Source organism: Pyxicephalus adspersus, chromosome 7 (assembly GCF_032062135.1).
Source record: "Pyxicephalus adspersus chromosome 7, UCB_Pads_2.0, whole genome shotgun sequence".
Lineage (NCBI taxonomy): Eukaryota > Metazoa > Chordata > Amphibia > Anura > Pyxicephalidae > Pyxicephalus > Pyxicephalus adspersus.
The window spans coordinates 48618831-48631369 of NC_092864.1; the positions used below are offsets into that span (position 1 = coordinate 48618831).

General features: G+C 37.6%; 1 protein-coding gene across 4 annotated transcripts in view; it reads right to left on the reverse strand.

Moving 5' to 3' along the window:
- Positions 1-512: 512 nt before the first annotated feature.
- The window catches only part of WIPF1 (WAS/WASL interacting protein family member 1), a 47048-nt gene continuing 35021 nt past the window's right edge, over positions 513-12539 (reverse strand). For all 4 annotated transcript variants that reach the window (XM_072418360.1, XM_072418362.1, XM_072418363.1 and 1 more), the window contains exons 7-8: positions 11903-12016; positions 513-10254 (exon numbers count right to left, since the gene is read on the reverse strand). In XM_072418360.1, coding sequence (XP_072274461.1) covers positions 10199-10254; positions 11903-12016 — 170 coding nt within the window. In that variant the 3' untranslated portion in view covers positions 513-10198. The remainder of the gene's footprint in view (positions 10255-11902; positions 12017-12539) is intronic.

Genomic DNA, 12539 nt, shown 5'->3' on the forward strand with positions numbered 1-12539 from the left:
GAAGCTTTGATGTGTTTTACCTCTAGTAGGGTATACGGCAGTCAAATTTACAATTCAACTGCACCAGGGAGTGAAACACTTTAGAGGAAGACAGCATGCAGAGTACTTTCAAAACATAAAACACAAAGTGGTGTATTTATAAAGGATTAAATCTCACATTCACTGTTTTTTGGGGAATTAATCACCACTGTTGAAAATACATGGACCTAAAGGTATCATGCCGGAGAATGCTTGGTGAATATCAGATTCACTACTTTATAAGTAGACCCTATACACTGCTCCAGTCTATATTTGTATGCTTTCATATGTCCCCTCCCCCCAAAACACCCCCACAAATGTATTGAGCATGCATGTTTGTTCAAAGATTACACTTCTAAAATATACTCCAGAAACATTATTATGGTCATATACAGCAGTACAGGTGCTCTTTACAACCCTTGTTCCGTGCACTGAACAATTGATTGTTTTACATGAGATGTTTTTAATCATCACATTAAAAATAAAAGCAAATATTGATTTACACATTTTTTTATTTATACTTTAAACACATTTAAAAAGGATATTCATTGCGTCAATTACATCTTTAGTAACATTACAGAAAATGTATTTTAACCCACACAGTGAACACAAGCAAAGTCACATACAATCTTGTTATTCCGCACTTATCAATTAAAAGGAACTGAATGCAATCAATAGTAAATGGAGTACATATAGTAAGTGGTAAGTTTAACAATGAAATGGCCCAAAACAGATATTTCAGTTCTAAATAGTGTCTGGTGATCTTTCTCAACATGGCTTGTTTGACCTCCAGGAAAGATTTTCCCAACAGACTTTCTTCCTTTGATCCCACCTAAAATGAACTTTTCTTCTTGGCCCTTTTTTTACTACACACATTCCCACTCCACCGGTTGTATTTTACAAATTATAAAATATAAGGCTTTGTACATATGGGCTTGAAAACAGGGACTTTGGGACATAATTGCTGTATAGTCAAACGAAATCTAGGTATGCAGAACCCAGAAAGCCCTTAACATCACATTTAGTCAGCCAGCACTAAGTCAAACAAATACTGTTGTATGAACTTCTTCATCAACTCCTAAGTATAAAGCTTAAGACAACTGGCACTTTGCCGATTTGGCCAGTGAAGAAGCAATGTCAGACATAGATGAGTTTTCTTGCTTCTCCCATACCAGTCCTATCACTGCCAAGATGCCACCAGTGGCAGAATCACTACTGGTAGACAAGGGGCAACAGTTGTCTGGTCTGCACGCAACATAGATGAAACGATCTCACAGCAGGAGTTTCTTTAAGACTTGTGAAAATGCCATTATATTAATTTGAAAAATATAATACTGAGTAATGATGAGAAAATCAGATTGAATTTGCTCTACCAGGAATCAGGCACACCTATACCAGAGATTTGTTGTGCAAGTCAGAATTCCACACTGGATTGCTGCCGTCAATAAAATGGTAAAAGTATCTTGTGCCCATCCACAACATAATGTGGTCTTGTGGATGTGTCAAGTCATTGTCATGCTGCAACCCTTGCTCATGCAGAGTAACGTAAAAAATAGGAGAATGTATGATAATAATTTGCAATGTAGGGCCATGAGCTCAGTCAACAGTATAAAGTGTGTCCACCCATTAAATCCATCACACAACATAGGATTGTTTTAGACAATAAAGAACCCAGGGCAAATATGAGTGGGGGACCTAAATGAATACCATGCCATTTTTATTTGGGGCTCAAGAAAAGGTGAGAGCCCTGGGCATGTACCCAGTTTGCCCTACCCTAAAACTGTCCTGTACTAGATGAACAAATAATATGGGGATGGATAAGGAATCTGCACCCTGAAAAGAGGCATGAGCAGCAGATGCCATTCTTGTATTTTCCCCTGTCTGGATCAACAGTGTCTGGCAATGGACTGCTCAGCCAGATTCAGTATGAATCTAAATCTGGGGAACCAGTAACTAGTGCATCACTTTTTGACAATCGCTATATTGCCCATGTAGATTACCTCTGACTCACCAGCAACTATTAGCTGAAATATCAGTTTTGGACATTCTGACCCAAAAATACTTCGCAATTGTTACTATTGTGACCACAATACTTCCTCTCAAATAAATGAAAATTAAATATTTTACACGTTTAATCATTACCAACTTCTTATTTTTCTTCTATTGTTACTAATAGAGTCCCTTGAATATGTAAGTAAGTGTCAGGTGTTTAGCACCTCAGGCTCTAGCAGAAACCAAAATATCACTTTTAGGTAGAACCTTTTCAATTTATTTTAGGGGGCAACTTCTGCAGTGCTGACAGGGTACATGCCGAATATGGAGTAGAGCATAGCAATAACTATGTGCTGCTGCTTCTTCATTGTCCAGTCAGCCGGTTAGGGATACATTTTTGGTCTGGCAATGCTGGAAATGGTGGGGAAAAAATACAAATCTTTTTGCTTGTGAAACAGTTCTTGTATACTTAACTCAGAGTGCATTTAGCTCCTTGTCTGGAGTTCAGGGTTGCCCGTCACTGCATAGCTAGGATGTGTTTGGGGTACAATTACCAATGAATATCATCCCACCACACAACACACATGTTGTGCATTGTTGCTCATTGCATTAATGTAACACTCTAGTGCAGTGTTTCTAGACTTTTTTTTTTTTAACGTGGTGGAACCCTTGAAATACCTTTCAGGTCTTTAGTGAACCCCTACCATAATTACTATATCCACAAGCTCACAGTACATTATTGTGGTGGTCAGTAGGAAGAATGCCTCCCACATCGTTGCCCAGTGGGAAGAATGGCAAGCTTACAGAAATCCAAAAAGATCATATGTATCAGATAAACTGTCCAAGTGTCACACATTGCTCATTGCCCAAGGACCCCCTAGGTTCTTGGGGAACCTTGGGTGAGAAACACAGCTATAGTGTGACTAGGCCCAAAGTGTTAGTGATCCAGAAGCAAAATGTTTCTCTTACCCCTGCCAGATAGGGATGTGTTGTGTGCCAGAGCTGATTGAGCAGAAATACAAATGTCTCTCATATATGATTTTACTTTTATATTAAGCCGTTTGCCTGAAATTCAGCTTTCATTTGTCATAATATTTTAACACTGAATGCCCAAGCTTATTAGCATGTTTTTATAACATTAGTTTTTTCAAGTTAAAGCTGAATTGCAGGCAGGTTCAAATGAATGAAGATCTGTAATTATTACCATGTCATTAAATGTATTTTTTAAGCAAGCAGAGTAAGTACTTCAATCTAGTATCAGCTCCTTTCATTTTGCCAAGGTCAAAGGGGAGGGTGTGAGAAGAAGCACAATGAGCCAATCCAGTATGCTGCAAAGCAAGCAGACATGCTGATGGGAGGAGAAAGAGGTGCCACAGAGATGAAAGCACACTGATAATGCTGCTTTTGCTTTATGGTCCACTCACAGTGTAAGGGAAAATCTTATTTCTGGTAAAGCCACTCTCAAATATGTATTCAATCTGTGTATTGATCTCTATGCCTGAAATCCAGCTTTAATCTATTTTATAAACAATGGAATTTGACAATTTGAAATTGATTACGTTTACATAAATATCCTGTATTTTTTAAGTAACACAATAATAAAAAAGTTAGTACTATGTTTACACAACCCATTATTGCATAAATCACAACCTGGTTTAAACTAGTTATACTTATAAAATGTATAAATGCAATTTAAAATGATTAAGAAAGTAGCGCCAGCGCCACCAAATTTTGTAATATCGATTACTATTCTAGTACTGAAGTACATCGATTGTCTCTATAGTAACTTATCCTCACAAAAGAGTAATGTCTTGCAGAAAAAACAAATATGTACATCCTACACTGCTATACAGCATTCTACATACAGGTAAAACCCAACTTTAACCAAAACTATTGTTTTTTTTGTAATTAAAATAAGACTCTGACCCTGTATTGATATTTCTCCTGTATACTATGTTAATAACTATGTTCTTTTTTGTTTTGTTTCTTTTGTTGTATATGAAAATTTTCAATAAAAACTCAATTTCACAAAAAAATAGTCTAAGACCCAATTGGGGCAATTTCCCTTTATCTAGTAGACAGGAGGTCAGAGGGACAAGTGATAGAAATCTCCCCAACGGGGATGAAAAAAACAGAGAAAAAAAAAACTTTGTTTTTGTTTTGACGAGGTATCACCGCAATAATAATAGATACAAGAGCTTCCGCATAGAAGGTACATACAGCAATAACTGCAGTTAGCTATAATAAGCTGTTAGTTGTTAATATAACTGTAATAAGCTTACAGAATTACAATACCAAAATCATTTTGTCTAGGGTAATTTGTAATAAACAGTAGCTTTTGAGTCCTGTCACAAACCAAAGCGGATGATTTTACATAGAGATGTGCCTTCTGTTTTGTAGGCATGCTGTTTATACAGACAAAGATTAACAACCATTCTCATATGTTATTGTGTGATTAGTAGTTCTGCCACTAGGTGGTGGTGTTACATTTAATGTTATTTGTTATTCTTTCTAGTGCAACTACATGGGTATGATATAATTTCCCATATCCGTATTCCTATTTTCCAATAAAACAAGAAAGGCTCAGCCATGTGTTTAGCACCATCTTGATCGGTAACTGAGTCATAACTCATAGCATTCACATTTCTTATTATATACCAGGTTCTCTTGCTCTCACTACCTTTGATACAGAACCACATAGCAGTGGGTAATATCTTTTCATGACTGTTGTATCAGCAGAAATATATACAGAAATGTTCCAACTCATTCAATCATTAGTAATGTACACACCTTACTTCTAATGTGATAGTGTGTCAAATCCTAAGGCTGTATCTTTCCTTATATTCTCTAAGCATACACACGTCCAATTATTTAGCTGTTTGTCTCGGGCGAGAATCTGACATGTGTACAGTAGACATGATTCATTGATCTGTCCTGGCTAATCAATGAACCACCAACCGATCAGGAACAACTTTCACTATGCATGTCAATAGAGGATAGCACAGCAAGGTGCCACTCATCTGTCCTCCCCCATCCTTTCTCCATAGAACAGAGCAGGTGCTGTGAGTACAGTGCTCATTTGTTCATTGGAAATGATCATGAAAGATAGCTTCAATTGACAATTATCCAATGTGTGTACATAGCCCTAGATGGACAATATTCCAGCAATGATATCCTTAGCTCCCTTTTCCATACAGAACCTATATTTCCATTCCATATTGAACCTATATATAAGCAAGTCATGATGGACTGGACAACTATAAAGTAGTTTAAATATCTGCTACTGTAATAAATAAAAGATTTGTGACATTTATTGTTGCATTTTAAATGCTATATGGGCTCCTCAACCACTCTTTATATATTAAGCTTCCATTTGGAGGAAGTGGGCCCATGCTGCAAAATAGATAGGAGGGGGTAGAGAAAACCCACACAGGATAATAATTAGGAGCAGAATTGAGCCATGTGCTTTACACTACTTTGAAAGCCCACTCAATCTATTGTGCTGCAGAAACGTGGTAATGCATTGGGTGCCTTGCAGTGCACGATTTGCGATCTATTATGGTGCACAGAGATAACTTTGTTATCTCTAGCCAAAACATATTTCCGTTTTGTTTTTGTTTTTTTTGCGGGGGGGGGGGGGTTTATAAACTCTGTAGGGTGTGTCTACATGGACGTTTTTAAAAACGCATCTAAAATGTTACTATTGCGTTTATATATAGTTTCTTGCACTTTTATTAGCATTTTAAAGCTTGCCTTTAAAATGCTACCTTTAAAAGTAGCAGCGAGACAGATAGCATAATAAAGTTTCCCCAACAGAGACACGGCACACTTCAAAAATAAAAGTTCTAACCCCAGGTTTTCCAATATATGGCATGCAAGCTAGAATGAAGCCACCCAAGTCACGGTGTTTGACCTGCACCGCACCCACAGCACTGACCAGCCTGGAGGCTGATTGTCACATAAAAAAAGACTTCTAGGGTAATACTTTAAAATGGGGTGGGTCCAGGTGGAAAGTGTTCACAACAACTTTCTGAGAGACCTGGAACTAGTAGGAAACAGGGTGTACAGAAAATGCTAAAAAATTGGATACAATGCAGGGAGAGGGGATACACAGAAGAAATGAATATAGAAGGAGAGGGGGTATGTCTTTAATCTGGATTTATATTAAAATAATTCCAGCTGATCCTGCCATGAAGGTTCATTTTCAGGCACTTTCTGATAGAGTGACAACTGTCTAGTAATTGTGCTTCTGTGTTGTCACTCTTATCATTTGCACCCCTAATAGGGACTACAAGTGGCCTTCTGGACACAATGCGCAGACGTAGTCAGTATCAGGAAGATGGGTCAAGAGCAATGTGTAATAAAGGTTGGGAAGAAGCTCAAAACTGAAATAACAAAAAAATTATATAATATTGAAAGTGATGAAAATATTGAAAAAACAGCAACTGTCTATTAAATACATTGTTTTATCAAATAAAAGGTCATTCAGCCTTTCACACATATGCACTGTGTACTTGTGTGCCGCTCTTTAGTTTGAAGTGATGGAGCTCCAACACAACTCCACAACATTACTGTGCTTCTACTCATTAAAAATAAAAAAGGGGGATTAGGCACAATTTCAATGTATTAAAGTGAGTAGAAGCCTTTTCGCTTTGAATAGGCTGTCTGACCTCAACACACAAAAACGTATAGCATACATTATTGTGGTGGAATCTTCTGTCACAGACTCTCACTTGCCAGACACTGAATTCTTACTAGCATAAAACATATCAAGTACTTCAGCAATACCTACATTTACTGCTAAAACAACTTCCTCCCAATTCATATATAACTTGAATAATGACCTTATAGAATGTAAAATGCCGTCATGCAGTATCCACATTTGCTTGCAAACTTTCATCGCTGCATGATTCCCTACTTGCTGTCAAGCGTCTGAATCCAATTTTGCAAGACACACTTTGGACATATTAATCTTGTCTATGGCAGAATCCGCAATTTCTTGTTTATCTCACTGACCAAGATCATGATGAAGTCATGGGAAATACCAGTTGGGTGCCTCTGCATACTGTTTCTGAGCAAGAGGGGAAAACCACTAAAGACAAATCTCCACAAGCACAACACGTGAAAACACCCCTAACATATTCTCAGTAGTGAAAGCAATAGTGGTTGCAGATTTGGGGCACTGTTGTGAGTGCATCGAATACAACCCCATTGCCTTCATACTGGTGATAGAGTTCATTGCGCCTTAGGACCTGGAAATTCAGATCTCGCTTGGACCAAAGGAAAATGCAGCTACAACAGCTACAAAAGACACATATGTTAGTGCACATCATCAGAAACAGCACACAAAAGAAGAACTGTTTGATCACACTTTAGCAATAAAATACATTGTACAATCATATTGCAGTGCATTTAAAACAGCACTAAGTTCAATAAGAAAATACAACTAGTGAAGATTTGCAAAAGACCACAGCTAATTTAACATTATTATTGTGGATGCTGCTAAAAAGACAAAGAAATACAAAAAAAATGCTTTCATTGTATAAAAATCTATTGATGCAATAACTATATAAAAATAGAAAAGAAGTAAATTGAAAATGTAAACTAACATAAAATGATTATATATTTAACCAACTTTGTGCTTTTTTGCCAGGATATTTTAAAAACATTTCTTTGGTAAAGCTAAAAAAAAAAAAAACAATACGTTTTACATTATCCTCTGCATTGCTTATCTTGGGAGTGAAATCAGCAATTTAATGACCAGCTCTATCCATAATATTTTAGTTTGACACGGTTACTGACAAGCTAAATCATACACAACTTATGCTGCCTGCAGCAGCTTTTACATAGCAGAAGTGACCTTCATTGTGGGCCTGCCAGAGAGGTGAAGATCCAATGAGTAACTCTCTCTACTGAGGTATCCAAGTGAGAAATTACAAGAAAATGGGTGATTTAACCAAACATGATGAATTATCAATTTTATAATGGAAATGGTCATAATAAACTCTAATGAAAGATAGAAATAAAAAAAGAATGCATTTCAAAGTGTAAGAACACATACTCCAGTACTCTCCAAAATACTGAAGGTTTTATCTTGATTTTTTGCTCCTTTTCATGATGGAGTAGTTCTTCAATAAAAAAAATACACTAAAAAAATATATTAAATTGGTCAAAAAGTCAATCAATCTGAGCTTTGCTTGTGGCAATCATACTATGTAGGTTCTAAATAGACAGTATAATTAGCACTTCCAGCAATAATATATAAATATCACTGGGCACAGATTTTAAACTTGCTGGAATATCTCTGTGCAAGTGGAACCCAACTCTTTCCTTTTTCAGGTAGAAAAACGTACAATATGTTTTCACATGCACTGCGTCCACACAACCATCAATTTGGAGAGATGATTGTGCTTGGTGTTCCAGTAATAATTAAAGCCAGTTAGCAAATTTTCACAGTGCCAAAACTGATGCCAACCAATCAAGTGCTTTGTCAGGCTAATCTGGCTGATTGATTTGCTGAAAAGCAGATCCAAGCTTATGGAACACGCGGTCCATTAGTAATACTGGGTCTACGTATGGAATTTTGCAGATGACAACAATATAACGGTACCAAATGGAGTTCACAGTATGGTATTCATAAATCTAAGCAACCAAAATTTTATTAAAAACAACAAACATGTTTCTTTTTAACTTGTTTTGTACCACACAAATATTAACCTATATGTAAACATAACTGCTTTTTTAGCTTTCCAACACAAAACTACTACATAGTAAAACTGCTTGTGGCCCCACATTAGATCTCCATTAGATAATGTAAAGGATTAAGGCATGTAGGTTAATTTTTTTTATTTGAAAATAAAATATAAGCACCAGGCCTATTTTGCATACAGAGCCAGTGCTGGAGCCAGTACTGTAGGTCGGTACACTCTATGCCAAGATGTATTGACCTTTAGCCTGGTTCACTTGGCAGGTGCTGGGTACAAACCAAACTAACATCCAACACTTCTGCTTTACTGGCCAGCTTCAGAAAATTTTGATTCTAAATTAACACTGTATAAGGTCTCTTTTGCTTTAAACACAACCTGACTAAAGCAAACCGCTTCATCTTATGTGCAGAATATACTTCAGCAATGTAACATATAACCCAGTCTTTAACCACCTCCTATAGATAATCTCCTCCCAACAGTTTGGAAGGTAAATTTGATCATGTCTAGGTATTCTGAAATGGAGTGATCAAGTTACAAAGAGACTTGCAAATGAACAGGATACACTATTTAATAAAAAAATATTAATTTCTTACAGTGCTCCATAATAAAAACTAGGACTTCGCTTTACCCATATGACAAGCTCTATTTTATCTATTTGTGATTACCACAAAGCTGACTGATCACATAGCCTGCTCTTTAGCTCTCATGCCAAACTGTCTGTGAATAATTAGGAACAGATATCAAGAATGCACCTGTTTTCTTCACTGAAAATTGACTACAACTAGTTCAAGTTAACCGGTCACTGACTAGGCATTCCTGTTGTGCTATATTATGCAGTGGCAGGAACTGTGCCTGCATGTACCTTTATAATGTGAAAAAATGCTCCTTTTTCTACTCTGTATTCACTGGGCATTACAATGGTGCTCACATGCTAACATGAAAGCTGTATGTTGCTCTGTATGTAGATGCAAAAACAGTTTTTCTAATCTAGCGAAGCATAAAGTTTCAGGAGGCAATAAAGAGTGCCAAAGCACTGTTGCACTATCTGCAAAGAGCAAACACCCCTAAATTTGGGGTTCCCTGAGGTGCAAGCATCTTTATAACACAATTAAGGCATTTGCAAACACCTTTGGATGATTCATCTAAATAAAAAAAAAATTGCATAGGATTTCAAAGATTAAAAAGAGAATTCAAGATATACTAAACTTTTTAAGATTCCTGAGAGTATCCAATGATAGTTAAAAAATTATGTCTTTAACTACAAGGCCTTTTTGTTGATTTTTAACACTGGTTATCCTCAGGACAACAACACAGCAATGCTGATTGACAGTAACAACATCCCTCAATAATACAATGCAATGCAAACGTAGACAGATGTATCCACCCAGTCATTCAGATAATTCTATAAAGTCTTTTTTCTTTTTGTCCAACATATATAAAAATGTCAAGGAACAATGGCATCTTTGGCATGGAGATCCTTTTCACCTGGGTATTGGAGGCAAAGGAGGGGCACCCCTCTCTCTTCGGGTAGATCCACCTAAAACATCCAGAAAAAAATTCATGTTAAATAAAACATTAATATACAGCCAAGACCCTACAAAATAATAACTGTTTGGGTGGACACTAGTGGGTTTATATTTTTAATAGCTAATTATTTCTTATTTATTATAGGATGTTACTATACAGAGACTGAAAGTAAATCTGCACACAATATTTCAGGCCTCGGATACCAATGATCCTGACAGTATTGGCACTTACCTGCTTCTCGCTCACTGGCTAGTAAGCCAGGTAGTATGTCACAATACCTGTTAGTTCCGTGGTGCTCCCTGCTGAACTGTCCTGCGGCGTCCTGTGCCCTTCTGCCTCGTCAAGCTGCCAAGCGCAGAACTCGCACTCTGCCCAAGTTAGGATGCAGCACTTCCTGGTCTCACATGTCTGTGGCGAGTCTGGGCCACACTGACACAGCCCAGGGAAGAGAAGCTCCTTAAATGGGCAGAGGCTACTTTAGCCTCTACTCTTACCTGTGCTTGGACCCCAACCATGCTTGTTTCCGGCCTGCCTTGACCTGTGCCTGGACCCCAACCATGCTTGTTTCCCCCTGCCCTGACCTGTGCCTGAACTTTGACTATCCCCATGTCTGCCACCTGCCCTGACCTCTGCCTGGACCCCTACAACGTTTGCCTGCTCTGACCTGTGGCCAGGCCCTGACCCTTGCTAGGACCTGGACTACATTCCCCTGCCACATGTCTCCACACCAAGGCTGCTCCAAGCTTTCCTCCCCAGGTAGGGTTACCCCCGAGGGTCGCTACCTGGTGACACCCAGCAGCAGAGAGCCTGGGGGCCTCAGCCTTTTGACCCATTTCCCCTTACGGTGTGCCCTGGTAAAGACCTGGTGTCACTTGGGACTCCATGCCTCAGGTGATCCGCTGATGCTGCCACAGAAGCAGCTGAGGGTCCCATTTAAAAATCCTGTTGGCAGCAAGTTGCTGCTAGCAACAGGAAGCAAGTTGGGAGCTTAGATGTTTCAATTAGAGATCACATTAGGGTCACAAGAGATTTGCTGAGGTACCTTGACCCAACAATGTGGCACCATGTGTATTTGCAAATGTATGGGACACAATCTTAACCTAAAATATTGAAATGGTTTAAACAGGCTGTTCTGTGAATATCTCTGCTCTCCCCTTCAGTTTTCCTGTAAATTTGATGGTTACCATTGTTGCTGTAGTTTTTCTTCCAAGGCATGCCTGGTTTCAGTTTATTAATTGCTACAACTATTTTTTAAATTTAGAGCTTTAAAATTTGGGACCACATGTTGAAGAGGTGCGGTAATGTAACACACTGTAAATGTAAAAAAATAAAAACTTGTTATAGTCTGAAATGTCGAAATTAGGTTTAATTAGGCTTAGTGCTAATTAACGGGAGATTGTGATTTTTTTGTTGTGACAGCTAGCTTTACATGGGCCTTGTACATATCAACCTCAACCCTATTCCTTTGTGACCTTTTACTAATCTTTTTGTGATTTCCATAAACCGAGACCTGCAGTTTTTCAGTGGGCAGCTAGTGGTGTAAAGATTTCAGACAATAGCAGTAATATTTATAGGTTTGTAAAAACAATAAATAATGTACAAAGGTATTAGACATAAAAAAGTGCAGTTTTCGTTAATTAAAGGACAGTTGTACTCACCTCGGCTTTCACTTCTCATGAGTTTACTGGGGTAAGACTTATTTGTTGGTATGTAGGGTTCTGGTGGTGGCAGATCTGTAAATGGGTGGAATGTAAACCGTCTTTCCCAATCATCTATTAAAAAGAAAATAACAATGTTATGCATAATGAAACACATTGTGTTATCCTTGTTATTAGGACAACGATATTTATACACTAACTAAACACAAAATTCCAAGTGATTTGATTTTTTGTTTTAAGTATTAAAATATAATTTATGTAATAACAACAGTCAACATTAAAGTAGATATTACCCTCACACATAAGGGGTATAATTATAAAAAAAGTATTTGCTAAGTAGTATTTAATTCAAAACATGAAGTCATTTTTTTGTGACCTGAGAAGGGAGAGAATTTTCTTCGGGTTCCTAGAGACAGGTGCATATTCTTTAATGTACTTCAAAGATATTAACTAGATATGGGTAAATGTACAGCTACATTGTTTTAATAGATGGTGCCTTTCCCAATTTGTCCAGTAGGTGCAGTGGTGTTCATACACATTCACTTCTTTGAAATTGACTAGCTAGTACACATGTATGCGTTGTTACAGCACCACCAAGTAAATGAATTGAAAAAGACACTTACTATTTACCAAATGT